Source organism: Doryrhamphus excisus, chromosome 10 (genome assembly GCF_030265055.1).
Source record: "Doryrhamphus excisus isolate RoL2022-K1 chromosome 10, RoL_Dexc_1.0, whole genome shotgun sequence".
Classification (NCBI taxonomy): domain Eukaryota; kingdom Metazoa; phylum Chordata; class Actinopteri; order Syngnathiformes; family Syngnathidae; genus Doryrhamphus; species Doryrhamphus excisus.
The window spans coordinates 19,423,135-19,438,888 of record NC_080475.1 but is presented as its reverse complement, the minus strand read 5'-3'; the positions used below and the strand labels follow the sequence as shown (position 1 = coordinate 19,438,888).

Here is a 15,754-nt window from a genome sequence, read left to right as displayed (position 1 = left end):
GCCAAAGACAATGATGGTGCACTTCTACACCTCCATCATTGAGTCCATCCTCACCTCCTCCATCACCATCTGGTACGCTGCCGCCACTGCTAAGGACAAGGGCAGGCTGCAGCGTGTCATTCGGTCTGCAGAGCAGGTGATTGGCTGCAATCTCCCGTCCCTCCAGGATCTGTAAGTCTCTAGGACCCTGAGCCGTGCAGAAAGGATTGTGGCCGATCCCTCTCACCCCGGACACAGACTCTGAGACGCTCCCCTCTGGCAGGAGGCTGCGGTCCATCAGGACCAAAACCTCACGCCACAAGTACAGTTTCTTCCGTCTGCTGTCAGCCTCATCAACAAGGCCCGGAACACCCCTGACACTCTTCACACCCCACCTCTGCCTCATCCTGCCACTTTGACACTCACTATATGCGTTACATTAACGCTCAGTTTGGACTCTTAGAAATAACAATCAGACTGCACTTCCGGAATAACAAACAAAAAACAGACTGTGTACATATATTCATACTGTTTATTCTGTATATTTTGTATTTTCATTTTTTAATAGATGTGTCTGCAATTCCTAGTATGTGTTTGATCATACCTGGCAATAAACCATTTCTGATTCTGATTTTGATTCTGACTGTAATTACTGTTTCAACTATTTCAGCTTCTGGGTGTCCTTTTTCACTCCCATTCTCAATCTGGCGGATTAAGCTGAGGTAGGATAGTTTATCCTTCTGCCCATGCTCTCCAATCTGTCCACATACTCTCTCCTCAGCCTTACCTATTGTTGAGTGTCTGTCAACATTCTTGGAGGGGTTTGTGCAGGGTTGTGCAGGGAACTATTTCTATGTCTTCATCTGCTTGATAGTGCCACAAATGCATCTGTGTTTGCAGTCCATAACACACGCCTACCCGTACAATAACCCCACTGCCACCATGGTCCACTTGATCCACAACACACAATCCTTTGAGGTGGATGGATTATGAATTAGAATGCTGTCTAACAGATTTGTGAACAATATTTGAGAGAGAAAGGTATGTATAGGAAGGTTTCAGAACTTTGAGTTTAGCTAATTAAAATGGGAGCAGAAACACAAGTGTTGTGTTTATACTTTGCTTAGTGCATTGACAAAAAATTGCCTTGCAGCATAACCTTGCTTAAACAACTTTATCCCTTGCAAATCAAGTTATCTTCCAGCCTTTCACTGCACGTCCCTAAGTACAATCCACACAGTGCACAATTAACAATTGGGCTAATGAGTTCTCTGTTAATGTGACACCAAAGACACAAGTTATTTTATGGTATGGAAAATAAGGAAGAGCAATGTCATTGAGACATCAAAATTCCAACCAATTGCAGTCATATATACCAAAGTGGAAGCAAACTGAGGATTCATCTTTGACGTGTCCATTGAGCTCCCATTGATTTGTTTTGTACTGTCTACCAATCCTCATTATGCATAATTTGGTGCCAGGAAATCAATAGGATTGTGAGAAGCTAAGACCACATGCATAAACAGGTAGATAAATTATTCATAAAACAGCCAGCACTGCACGATTGAAAGTAGGCCACACTTACTATGTGGTTCTTCTTATGGGTTTCGTAATAGTGTCTGGAAGGATCTCGGAGAGATGAAAGCCACAGCATATTTCATTTATTTGGTAATTGCAATGTTAATGGTTTTATTTTATTTGAACATGCATCAGATTACAATTGAGTGCATCACATAATCAGTTCACAGTTCCACATGTCCGAAAAGAGTAGGAAGAAGCAAAGCTTATTAAATCCTACCCCTCCATCTGGTACTTTTAAAATCAGTAACTGTTACATTTGTTCACTTTCACTTTTGTTCACAAAAGCAAACATCAACTGCTTGTATTGTTTCTTGAATTGGCTCATCGTTGTGCATTGTTTGAGGTCCTTACTCAATCCATTCCATAGTTTGATTCCACATACTGAAATGCTATGGCTTTTTAACATAGTCCTAGCATATAAGTGTTTCAAATTTAGTTCTTCCCTGAGATCATATTTCTCCTCTCTTGAAGAGAAGTATTGGATGACAGTTTTAGGTAATTGGTTATTTTTAGCCTTATGCATTATTTTAGCTGTTTGAAGATTAACTATATCAGCAAGTTTAAGTATTTGTGATTTTAGAAATTAGTTAATATGTTCTCTGTAGGCGGCATTATGAATTATCCTTACTGACCTTTTTTGCAGTACATTTAGCCAGTGAAGATTGCTTTTATAGTTATTACCCCATATTTCCACACAATAAGTAAGGTATGGTAGAACCAGAGAGCAATAAAGAGTGTGGAGTGATTTCTGATTGAGAACAAATTTAGCTTTGTTCAATATTGAAATATTTCTGGCCACCTTATGTTGTATATTTGTAACATGAGGTTTCCAGCTCATTTTTTAATCTATTTTTGATCCCCAGAAATGTATTTTTCTTCACCTTTTCAATGTCTATACCGTCGAATTGTATTTGCTTGTACGTGCCTTTTCTGCTGTTACCAAACAGCATTATTTTAGTTTTACTTAGGTTCAAGGACAATCTATTATCATCAAAACATCTTTTTAGTGTGACCATTTCTTCTCTGATCTTTCTAATGATTTCGTCTGTAGTCCCTCCAGAACAAAAAGCAGGGCTATCATCCGCAAATAATACCAGCTTTAAGTCTTTTGTGACTTTGGAGATATCATTGATGTACAAGTTGAATAGTTTTGGTCCTAGTATTGACCCCTGGGGTACTCTGCACGTAATATTGTCAAATATTGACAAATATATAAACTTGCAAATGTGTATTCTCCTAGCTGTACGTATTGTTTCGTGTCAGCTCAGTAGCTTTTGACCCAGTTCAGAACTAATCCTCTTATTCCGTACCTTTCTAATTTAGTTATTCAGATGCCATTGTTGATTGTCTCAAAGGCTTTTGTCAGATCCATGAATACTGTGCCTGCACACTTCCTATGATCTATAGCGTTAGTGATTTCCTCCGGAATTTTGATCAGTGGCATGGAGGTTGAAATGTTAGCTCTGTATCCATACTGACTCTGATAGTAATTTGTTCACATTAATACATTTATCCAGCCTATTGTTGAATAGCTTCTCAATAATTTTGGATAATTGTGGTAGTAAGGAGACTGGCCGATTGTTTGTAAATTGGTGTTTGTCACCATTTCTAAAAATTGGAACAACCTTTGTTGTTTTCCTTTCTTGGGGAAATCTTCCGGTCTGAAAAGATCAATTACTCATGAACATAAGTGGTTCTACAATCTCGTTAACTGACGTTTTTATAGTGTCCATTTCGATTCCATTACAATAAGTTGATGTTATTGCTTTACAATATTTTGACAATATCTTTTTTTTTTTTGTCCCGTCCAGCCATTGGGGCAGATGGTATTGTTGATCTAAATGCCCTTACATGCTAAACAGATTTGCTCTGTGTCAGGAAAGGTGTTGGCTACAACTTCCCTGTACCATGAAATTTTATTTGCCATTATTTGATGTTTTTGTTATGCCATTTGGAGCGACCGGACCGGAGCAAGAAGAAGAACAGAAAAGAAGAAGAGAAAGGTGGGGTGGGGTGGGGGTGAGGGAGTGGGGGGGGGGGGAGTAGAGGGAGAGACAAAAACAGCAGCAACAAGAAGTTCCATAACAACAACAGTGACAAACAGAACAGGTAAATGTCAATGATGGCTAAGGGTCACAATGGAGATGATATCAGTGAAATGAAACAGTCCAACTTACCAGTGGCAATAGTAACAATGAAGACATGAACCATGATAGTAAACACAATTACAGCCATACAGTTACAGTAATTAAAATCTCACTGCTTGGCATCATTATTACTGTAATAATAGCATACTGATAGCATATAGACATCAGGGATAAGATGGTAGATTGTGTAGAGAAGCACCCATGTGCTGTGAGTGTCCATATGGAGGTGTGTGGTGTATGTGAATGCGAGTGTGTGAATGTGTAATTGTCACTGAGAATGACAAAAGGAGAGAGACTGCCTTCTACCACCCAGCAAACCCCGCCCCGCGCAACCAGGTCAAGCCCCCACCGCCAGAGATCCTCCGGCCCCGTGGGTGTGGGCAAAGCCAGGGCCGACTCCCCAAGACCCGCCCCCGAAGCAACTCCCCGAAGAGACCAGCAAGAGGCCATGGAGGAGCAATCCCAACCGGCAACAGGGCGCCAGCAGGCCGGAGGAGAGCCGCACCCCCGAGACCAGCGGGAGACCATACCCCACTAGGGCAGAAGGGCATCGAAGGCCACACACCTGTGGGCACAGGGGCGCCCCCGCCAATCGGAAGTTGTCAATATTTTGACAATATCAATGATTTCCTATTTTGTTACATCCGTCAGAAACATAGAATTAGGATTCCTTTCTATTGTTTCATTAATTTCCTCCCTTGTCCTTTGTTTCGGAATCTTTTCTTGCAGTTTGGGACCAATATTGACAAAGTAGTTATTGAACTTTTCAACTGTCTCATCCATATCATCATGATAGGTGTTGCCCACCATGAAATAATTTGGGTAGTCTGTCTTGTTGTTACTTTTCCTGATAATACTATTTAAAATGCCCCAGGTTGGTCGAATATTGTTTTTGTGCTTGTCTAATAGTTGGCTGTAATATTCCTTCTTACACACTCTTAGGATTGTAGTCAACTTATAAGTCTTGTATGTTCTTTCTGATTCTTTAGTCTGTTGAACTATGAATTTCCTGTACAGTGTGTTCTTCTTCTTGCAAGCATTAGTAAGTCCTTTTGTTGTTTTTCTTTTGCTTCTTTGACTTTTCCTTCCAGGGACAGTTCTTATCGTACAGGATCATATAAGTATGTAGAAAGTGTTCATATGCTTCATCCACGTCTTTGGCACTAGACACACGCTCCCATTTCTGTTCTTCTAGATCCTTCTTGAAAGCGTCGACTCTGTCTTCAGATAGTAGTCTTTGGACAGTCTTTGTAGCCTCCATTGGTCTGTTGTTGTAATGATGGTTATAAATTGTAAACACTGAAAGATGATCACTGATGTCTTTGATTAGCAGGCCACTAGTGGTTTTGTTATCAAAATCATTGGTGAATATATCGTCGATTAGAGTGGCACAATGGGCTGTTATTCTACATGGTCTGGTGATTTAGGCAAACAAACTTAAGCTGTACATTGTATCTATAAAATTGTCAATTACCTTGTTCTTGTGTGGATTCAGCAGATCGATATTGAAGTCTCCATGAAAATGTTTGATTGTTATCTGAAAAGGTTGTTTTGATCCAATCTTCAAACATTTCTATCCTTGAGTGTGGCGTCATTATGGGCGTTACTTATGAACACGTTTTTCCGTTGTTCTTTATAGATTTCAATTGTTATGCATTCCAGGATATTGTCAAGAGCAACTGATATAGTATTATTATTATGTATCCGGATCTATGTCCTTTTCCAATTCCAATTGTTTGTGATTTGTAAAGCCAAAGGTGTCCAATTGCACATCTTCTTGTGTCATAATGGTGATGTTTAAGTCGTTTTCCATTTTCAAGTAATCTTAGACTTGTTCCAGATTCCTTGTTCCGATATTTTTGACAACGAGACAACACTGGCTTCCGGTCCTCCATTTAACTTGATGAAAATTTTGCAGTTGGTACTCCAAGTAGCTTGAATCTTTCCCTGCTTTCTCAGGTCATGTGCTTTCTTCGCGATTTCAGCATTACGTTTGGTCAGGTGGTCATTCATGTAGACATTTGTACCTTTCAACTTCTTTCCCTGTTTTAGTACAGTGGTCTTGGATTTCCTGTTAGTGAACTTGACGATGATGATGGGTGTGGTTATGTTCCTTCCGTACAGTGGGATGCAAGTGTCGATGGATTCGGTGTCAACCTCTACCTCTTTGGATGTTAGGACATCCACTACTTGTTGCTCCGTTGAGGTGATGTCCATTTCGTCTGCTTCCTCACTGTTCCTGACTGCCATGGCATAAGACCTGGGTTTGATCTTCAGCCCCGTCACTATTATGTCGTTCATCCTTGTATTCTGATCCACGTCGTCAATTGTATTTTTCAGCTCCTGAATTATTTTGTCTTTCTCCTCATTTTCTTTTTTGATGATGGTATGACTCTCTTGTAATTCTTTATATGATCTATCATCTCCTTCATTGGGTTTTGAATGTGCTCATCCACCTTCTCTTCTGATTTTTCCCACTTCAAAGTCATCTTTTTCAGTTAATTGCCGTTTTTTTGTAATTTCTTATCCATGTGATCCGTCCTCCGGGTTAAGTAATCCACCTTATTTAGCAGCTTTGATAGCATCTCTAGTATGCTTTAGTGTGCGTTAGTGGTGGAGATCGCTTTCAGTGGGAATCGACGGCAGATCTTTGAAGATTTTTTCCGTGTACATAATTGTGTCCGGAGTGCTTTGGCCCGAGCTACATGAGCTTCCAGGTACACTTCGATCCGAGGTACTTGGGCTGGGAGGTTCACTATTTGGTCCCAGGGGTGAACCCTTCCCCTTGGATCTCCGCATGGTTGCGGTTGCTAGGCAACACCTTGACAACACCTTGTCAACACCGTCTGTTGTTAGCCTGTTAGCTCGCTTTTACGACTGTATTCAATATTTAGTAATCGTTCTTATAGAGAGTATAGTCTCTCACCACTCGATGTTACAGCCCGGAATGTCCCCACAAAGGTTCCGAGATATTATGGAGGTTATGGAGGCTAAAAGCAGCCACCACCTTGTAACGGCTGTCGACTCCTTAGAGTTCGTTGATGTGGTGAGTTCAGACCTCGCTTGTCCTGTATTAAGACAGAGTTGCCACAAGGTTCCCAGCGGAGTAATTTGAGGTGCTGACACGAGTAATGGTCGGGAATGTTTCCAACAAAAACTTTAAAAAACTTAAAAACTCCAGGAACAAAGCCAGAGCTCATGCCGCCCATGTCTGTCCTTGTCAACAGGAGGTGAAGTTAAATTCTACATTCAGCGTTTGTGCACGCCGCGTGGGTGTAAGGGGAATTCATGTTTGCAAAAGGCATGTAGTACTCGTTCTATGAGTTAGAAAAGCACTGCTGCAGATCACCTTTATACATGCCCATGTCCTTGTCTGCATATGTTTTCAATGTTCTACATGGCTTATGTTTTTTTTCTCTCTCAGGTATGCAGCAGCAGTGCAGGATGGATCTCAGTACTTTGTCCTGCTCATAATCACAGATGGCGTCATTTCGGACATGGCTCAAACTAAGGAGGCCATCGTAAATGTAAGTGCTGTTCTAACACCAGCCGCAGGATTATCTTCTCTTATACCATGATACTGCTCTTAGGGTTTTTTGTACCCTTCAAGGTTTGCAGTTCAGTCAAAGAAGATATTAAAGTTTCTGGGATGTTTTCTGCGCCACTTGTTTCCTCTCTTATGAACGCCTATGTTCAATTTTGCTGAGATGTCTGGGATGCCTGAGGTGTTCAAATCCTTATCGTCAGGTCTGCTTGAGTGACTGTCTGGTTTTTGGCTCAACCAAGAACTACTAAAATATTGTGGTGTTGGGTATATTGTTTTTCCAAACTGCTATTGCATGTGTAAGCTATAGAGGGCAGCCAGGTTCAGCATGCTGGTTAGAGCAAGCGTTTGGAGGAAAAAGGCCAGAATAAGAGATGGAGGAAGTGTTGGGGAGTGCTATGACGAGAGTCAGCGTGAAAGACAGGAAATGCTGTATGCTGCTGTTACAAATAAATGGCGAACTGTATACAGCCATCCTGACGTGTAATTATTCAGCCGCCATTACAATATCATTGTCAACATGACCCCCCCCCCCCCCACACACACACACACCCCACCAACTTAAAGGTACCAAATACTGTGTGTGAGCCAATGTGTGAGCCAATGTGAACGTGACACTGCCAACACCCTTAATGTTAGCGAGCTAATGCTAACAGAGCCAACGGGAGAAGGCCCAACCGCAGAAGTAAATAGCAGCTAAATGCAGCCCAACAGAATAATGTCCCGGTCAAACTCCACTATTACTGATAGTTGAAAACAGCATCTGAAACACAGTTGAGGTGAAAGGTAGTGTGTTTACAAGGCAAAATACAGATGCTAACTAACTAAGTTGAGCCTTCTCCATTGCTGGATGGTGCAGGCTGACAGCTCTGTGTCACGCTGTCCCCGCCCCCGACTACTGAACACCAGTCACTCATTGGCTGATCTGGGCATGCACTGCGGTCTCACCAAGAAACGCAGCTTTCTGATAGGATGTTTTTATTGTTCCCCCAATACTAATATTTTTTTAAGTATTTGTTGAAATTAATTATTCGTAAAAAAAAAGTCATTATTCGTGCCGTTTGGAATATCATAGTCCAGTTCGGTTAAGTGTGGTGGGGTTAACGTTCACAATTATATTTTATTAGATTTTGGTCTATCCATCGATGGGATAAGGCTGTTATTTATTTATTTTTTTTCATTGGTGGATTTATGAAAGAAAACGTGAATTTATTTCTAATTACTATGATTGTACTATTATTATTATTGGATTTTTTTTTGGCAGGCTATTATTTGTATTTTTATTATATTAAATGAATTGATGGGGGGGGGGGGGGATTTTAAATTTTATTCGATTACAAATACTTTTCCGAGCTCAACAAATACAAATACAATACACATAAATGTATATACCAGGGCTGTCAATCGATTGAAATATTTGTTGTGATTCATCACATTTTGTCCACAGTTAACTCACAATCAATCGCATTTAATCGCAGATAGAAAGAAGTTTTTATCTATAATAAGTAGGGGCATTTCTTTGTGGTAAACGATTCAATGCAACTACGATAAACGATAATTACATATATTTTATGTAAAAGGATATCAATTTGGGAACAAGGACCATTATTTAAAACAACACAGTCAGCAAGCTTATTTTTGTATGACTTTTTCTTTATTAGCATATTAGCTCTTAAACTCGCCCACAAATGCTCAGCAAACACAAAATGTGAGCGAGTGAGACCTCTCATACTAACATGTTTTTGTTTATTTGTGTCAGCTCCAAATAAGATTAGTTTATTTAGGAAACTGGTTTTAAATTGTAAATGTTTGTAGAAAAAAATAATCATTTAGGAACATTCAGAAAGGATTATTATTAAAGAATTGCCTCAATGCACCTTTCCTTCATGAAATGTACAAATGAAAATACCTAAAACATAGGGCAATAGTCATAAAACATTTAATCCATTTCATTTCTCTTTTAAAACACATTTAATTACAGAGAAATTCAATTAAATTTGTACTACTTTTTTGATGGTCGCACCATCCCACTGTTCTCCGATGCGCTGTATGGATGTATTTGGATGTATTTTCCCCTTTTTCTTTCACTTCATATTTGTCCCCAATTGCTGATACTATGTGGGAATGCATAAAGGTAAGATTTGATGACTTTGAGTGCTAATGTGCATCATTGTGGTAGTTCCATGCTAAATGGCTAACACTAGCAAAACACTGGACTTCAGCCACAGTCATCAGAATCAGAATCAGAATGCTCTTTATTGTCATTTTACATATAGTAGAATGAAATTGCAGCAGCTCCATTTTCAGTGCAAGACAGTATGACAGTACAAAATATAGATATTGGAAATTAGAAGAATAAATAATAATGAATAATGAAGGGTCTACATTGTAGAGGACGATTGGTTGCCTTGGTTACATGGTCTTGTTGAGGAAGATGATGGTTCAAGGAAAGAAACTGTTTTTTAGTCTGTGTGTCCATGCCCTGATACATCTGTATCGCCTCCCAGAAGGTAGTCACTGAAACAGTTGTGTGGCATGGTGAGAGTAGTCCTGGATGATCCTGAGAGCTCTGCTGACGCGCCGGGAGTCGTAGAGGTCTGCCAGGGAGGGCAGAGGGCAGCCGATGATCCTCTGTGCTGCTTTGACTGTCCTGTGCAGCCGCTCTCTGTCTGCAGCAGTGCAGCTCCCATATCAGATGGTTAGGCAGTAGGTCAGCAGGCTCTCGATGGAGGAGCGGTGGAAGTTTCTTGGCCACGTTGTTTTTCCTGAGGACTCTCACCACTGCCGAGCCTTTTTGATGATGGCTGAGGTGTTTTTAGTCCAGGTCAAATCACCGGAGATGTGGACCCCCAAGAATCTGAAGTCATGGACCCTCTCCACATCCTCGCTGTTGATGTAGAGGGGGAGATGATCACTTTTCGTCCTCCTGAAGTCCATGATGATCTCTTTAGTCTTCCTGGTATTCAGAGTCAGGTTATTTTTAGAGCACCATGTTGTGAGTCTCTGAACCTCCTCTCTGTAGGCTTTCTCAACTCGGTTTGAGATCAGCCCGACCACTGTGGTGTCGTCCGTGAATTTGACGATCATATTGTTCCTGTGGGCCGGACTGCAGTTGTAGGTGTAGAGACAGTACAGCATGGGGCTCAGGACACAGCCCTGTGGTGAGCCAATGCTTAGAGTGCGTGTGGAGGACTGGTGGGGGCCGAGCCTCACTTTCTGGGGCCTGTTGGTCAGAAAGTCCATAATCCAGCTGCATGTGATGGGGGGAGGCCAAGTGTGTCCAATTTTGTGTTTAGAATGGCTGGGATGATGGTATTTAAGGCCGAACTGTAGTCAGCGGAGAGCAATCTGCCATCGGCCTGCTGCTGTTCCAGGTGACTCAACACAGCATGCAGAGTTGTTGTGATGGCGTCCTCTGTAGATCTGTTTGTCCGGTAGGCGAACTGGTGGGGGTCAAGTGTGGGGGGGGGGATAGTCCTTGATGTGTCGGAGTACCATAGTCTCAAAACACTTCATGATTACTGGGGTGAGGGCAACAGGGTGGTAATCGTTGAGGCTGGTTGGAGGTGATGTCTTGGGGATGGTGATTATTGTGGCTGATTTTAGGCATGTTGGAACGATCGTTTGGGCCAATGAGAGATTAAAGATCTTGCAGAAGATGTGGGAGAGCTGGTGAGCGCAAGCTCTGAGCACCTTGCCAGGTTCTCCGTCAGGGCCGGGAGCTTTCCTGGGATTCACTCCCTTCGGCACACATCTCACCTCCTGCTCCTCAAGAATGAGTGGGGGTGCGCTGGGGTCTGATGTGGGTGGGGGCACGGTTAGAGCAGATGAGTGTTGCCTAGGTGGTGGAAAGCGGAATAGGAGAGCCGTGAGCCGCTGCGTCTGAGCGCGCCGCCATCTTGGAAAAAAAAATTGACATCGATCACATTCACAGCCTGTCAATAGCAGCTGGAAGTCCAATTTAGCTGGCAGTTCAATGCCAAAATCATCAGAGAGATGTAAGAATGTGAAAATCACTGGTTAGTTGGGCCACTCTTATGCCAAGGTAGCACTGTATATGACAATAAAAACAATACCTGCACTGCTCCAGTCTCTGGCAGGCCATGGAATCTGTGATAAGTGAAACACAGCGACAAATAACTTTGGTCTTGCTACAAGAGCCATCTGCCAGGGATTTGAAGCTAACTTTACAAAAATACTAATTTCTGTCAAAAAAAAAATCCCAAGTACGTAGATCACAAAGTAAATTGATATTCAGTTGAGCATCGGACCTCCACCAAGGACAACATTGCTAATTTAACAAAATTATCATATTCATGTATAGCTGTGGCTTGCATATGCTTGCATGATCTCATAAATATTGATGTATGCTGCAATTAGCAATTAAAATACTCAACAATTAAATCAAGTATCAATGCAGTTGTCCCTCATTTATTGCGGTCTCTTGGTTCCAGACCTGACTGCGATAAGTGATTTTCTGCAACTAATGATTCAATATTAATAAATTGAATATTTTTGTAGTTGGAGCATAGAAAAACTGTTAATGGCTTTGTAAATATATATTTTTAACCATTTTAAGACCCCTGTAGACATTACCCCATTACACCCCTTCACATTCCTATTATTCTTTTTTTACAACACATTGCCATGACACATGCCATGGCTGACTCGTGTGACATGCAGTGTAAAGATAATCTATCGATAATCTGTCTCAATGTAACATTACTCAATCCTAGTGACTAGAATACTACATATTGTCTTTTAATATTTTTTGACAAATAATAGTCCATAGTCAAACACAAAACAGATCCCTCACTCCAGCATGTGCGAGAGCATCGTTCAAACCTCAATCCTGCTAGGATTAAACACACAGTGTACAGTAAAAACACTTTCCACCTTTTAGATGATAAAGAATTTCCATCTTTTAGCAGAACATTCTTCTCTGCCTCTCAACGAAGGCGGTTGCATCTTTCCCCTCTCCTCCTTATCCCTTATCTTCCCTGCTTTGCTTCTTTGTCTTGTCTAGTCTCGTCTTGTACTTCCTCAAGAGCCTCTCACTGCACTGCTCTCCAAAAACCTAAATCAGGGAATTGATCAACTGGTCTCTCAACACAATCTTCTCGACGAGAAGCTCAGGTACGGGGGAACCTGCCTGCCCTGACAGAACGTACACCGCTGGGTACGTGATGGACAGTTGGGGAAAGTGGAAGGTCATGTGCCTGGCAATTCTTTCCGTGGAGGACATCAAAGACGTCTACCTATTCGGAACCATGATAACAGGTCTGTTGCTGATTGGATTGGGCACTTTCCTGGTGTATCGCAAAATTCATATGATGATGAAGGCAGCGGATCGAGTTGGCCCACAGCTGCCCATCGTGAATGATTTGGTGGGCAAAGCCGTTCACACACTGACTGGGACTGCCAATCACAACAAGGATGCCATCTTGGTGAAGATTTCGGCTTTGCAAAAGCAGTTGGATCAATTGGGAGGCCAGAATGGACAATAGGGTGGTCCGGTCTATTGGAATGTGGCTGCCCGAACTAACCCAAACAATATTATTAATCTGGATTTCGGCGTCCCCACCACGGCTAACCAAGGTCGTGTTGTGAAAACAACTTCTCCCAAGAGATTGCTGCAGCGGGATGCTCTGACCCTCCTTCATTCCTTACGGACACCTGTTGTTTCTCTTCTCTTGGCCCACCACAGACTTCTCCATGGCAACTGCTATGTATCGCAATGACACCCTGCGAACTGAGCTCCAGGTGGGCGGGGCATCCCCCAATCCAAAGCCTTCGCCGCTAACCCCCCCGGTGCGGGCATGACGGGGACCGCTGCTCGTATCGGCTATTTTCCCTTCGTGGTGCTGGTCTTGTGTCTATGTGTGTGAACAATGTCTTTTATTTGCATGCCGATTTGTATGCCGAGGTTTTTTTTTAACAGTCCCACACTGTACTTCTTCATTAAGAGTCTAGTTTTGAGTTGTTTTTTTTCCCTCCCCTCTCCTAGTGTTGCCCCCCCCCCTTCATCGCCCAATCATCCCGTCCTGTCACCCCTTGTCTCACTGCATAGTATGTTGTATGTGTATGGAAGGGATGATTGCACAATTTCGCTTGTACTCCTGTATAAGTGACAAGAATAAAGGGCTTACTACAACATTCACCAGCATTAAACTCAATTAACTGAATGTTCTTTAATGTCACCTGTGAGTAGATGAGGCAAAATGAAGTGCACTACGTGGTTGTAACCAACATACAGTGCATCCAGAAAGTATTCACAACGCTTCACCTTTACCACATTTTATCCCAAAATGGATGAAATACTTTTACTTTTTTGCTCCAAAATTCTACACACAACACACCATAACAGCAATGTGAGAACAAAACATTTTTTAAACTGTTGCTAATTTATTACAACTAAAACGGTGAAGAATGACATGACCATAAGTATTCACAGCCTCTGCCCAATACATTGTTGATGCCCCTTTGGCCAATTCCAGCCTCATCATATTTGAATATGATGCCACCCTCTTTGGCCAGTTTTTCCTATTCCTCTTTGCAGTACCTCTCAAGCTCCATCAGGTTGGATGGGAAGCGTCGGTGCACAGCCATCTCTCCAGAGATGTTCCATTGGGTTCAGGTCTGGGCTCTGGCTGGGCCACTCAAGGACATTCACCCAGTTGTTCTGAATCCACTCCTTTGATATCTTGGTTGTGTGCTTAGGGTCGTGGTCCTGCTAAAAGTTCAACTGTCGCCTCAGTCTAAGGTCAAGAGCACTCAAGAGCAGGTTTTCATCCAGGATATCTCTGTACATTGCTGCAGTCATTGTTCCTTCATCCTGACTGGTCTTCCAGTTCCTGCTGCTGAAAAACAACCCCAAGAATGATGCCGCCATCACCATGCTTCACTGTTGGGATGCTATTGGCCTGCTGATGAGCAGTTCCCTGTTTTGCCAATATAATGCCTGGTATTCACACCTAAGAGTTCCATTTTTGTCTCATCAGACCAGAGAATTTAGTTTCTTGTGGTCTGAGAGTCCTTCAGGTTCCTTTCGGCAAACTCCAGGCGGACTGCCATGTGCCTTTGACTAAGGAGTGGCTTCCTTCTGGCCACTCTACCATACAGGCCTGATTGGTGGATTGCTGCAGAGATGGCTGTCCTACTGGAAGAACGCTGACAGAGTGGCCATGCGGTTATTGGTCACCTCTTGACTAGGGCCCTTCTCCCCCAATCACTCAGCTTAGATGGCCACTTAAGTATAATGGAGGCTACTGTGCTCATTGGAACCTTCAAAGCAGCAGAAATGTTTCTGTAACCTTCCCCAGCCTTGTGCCTTGAGACAATCCTGTTTTGGAGGTCTACTGCCAATTCCTTTGTCTTCATGCTTGGTTTTTGGTTTGCCATGCACTGTCAACCCTGGGACTGTATAGAGACAGGTGTGTTTCACATCATGTCCAACCAACTGACTATGCCACAGGTGGACTCCAATGATGCTACTGAAATATCTTAAGAATGATCAGTAGAAACAGAATAGACTTGAGCTCAATTTTGAGCTCCACAGCAAAGGCTGTGAATACTTATGTAAATGTGATTATTCATTTTTTATTTGCAATAAATTTCCAATGACTAATTTTTTTTCACATTGTTATGACTCAAGTCAAGTTTATTTATAAAGCCCTTAATCACAAAAGAGCCTCAAAGGGCTTAACATGCAAGCAACAGTAGATAACAGTAGATGATAGACAATAGACGACATCCCCTGATCTAAACCTCCATCAGGACATGAAAAAACTCAAAACCCATTAGGGAAAAAAAACCTTGAGAAGGTACCGCAGATGGGGGAATCCCCCTTCTACGATGACCAGGCTGCAATGGATGTCGAGAGGGTAACGTGACAATTAAATATAAACAGAGAGTATAATAGTCCAGGTCCAAGATGTAAGGCCATTAGGATAGTTGGGCAGCCACAGGTGTTGAGATGATCACCAGCCAAAGCAGGGCCCTCTTCTGCAGCACCACCACAAGGTAGGCCACGTCAGATGTTGTCCAGTTGAGTCAGGGCAACTTCCAAACAGCCTCTCCTGGACCAGGGGAGGTTGTTAGAGAGAGAGAGCGAAGGAGCAGCAGTCAAAACAGGCAAGGAATACTTTTAAGTGTAGAAACGTGTCTTAAGTCGGGACTTGAACATTTCTACGAGGTAGCAGCTCTAATTTTAACAGGTAGACCATTCCACAACGTTGGTGCCCGAATGAAAAAGGCTCTTGAGCCGGCATATTTCTTTCTGGCTCTCGGGATTGTCAAAAGACCAGCGTGTTGTGAGCGTACGTTTCTAGACGGAGCATAGGGTACAATTGGGTCAACCAGATAGGAAGGTGCCAACCCATGTAATATTTTGGAAACGAGAAGCAGAACATTAAAGTCACATCTTAAATGAACTGGGAGCCAGTGCAGGTTGGCTAGTACTGGAGAAATATGGTCAAGGCGTCTTTGTAAGAAGTCGTGCTGC

General features: G+C 42.4%; 1 protein-coding gene across 7 annotated transcripts in view; it reads left to right on the top strand.

Annotated features, from left to right (window-relative positions):
- Window positions 1–15,754, top strand: part of LOC131137599 (copine-5-like) — a 155,575-nt gene that overhangs the window by 119,652 nt on the left and 20,169 nt on the right. For 6 of the 7 annotated variants that reach the window (XR_009131945.1, XR_009131944.1, XM_058085728.1 and 3 more), the window contains one exon: window positions 7,132–7,234. Coding sequence is in view for 5 of the 7 variants with exons in the window: in XM_058085728.1 (XP_057941711.1) it covers window positions 7,132–7,234 (103 nt within the window). In the remaining 2 variants the exon portion in view is untranslated. Of the gene's footprint in view, window positions 1–7,131; window positions 7,235–7,297; window positions 8,479–15,754 lie in introns of those variants that run through there. The other variant, XM_058085730.1, reaches the window with a different exon arrangement.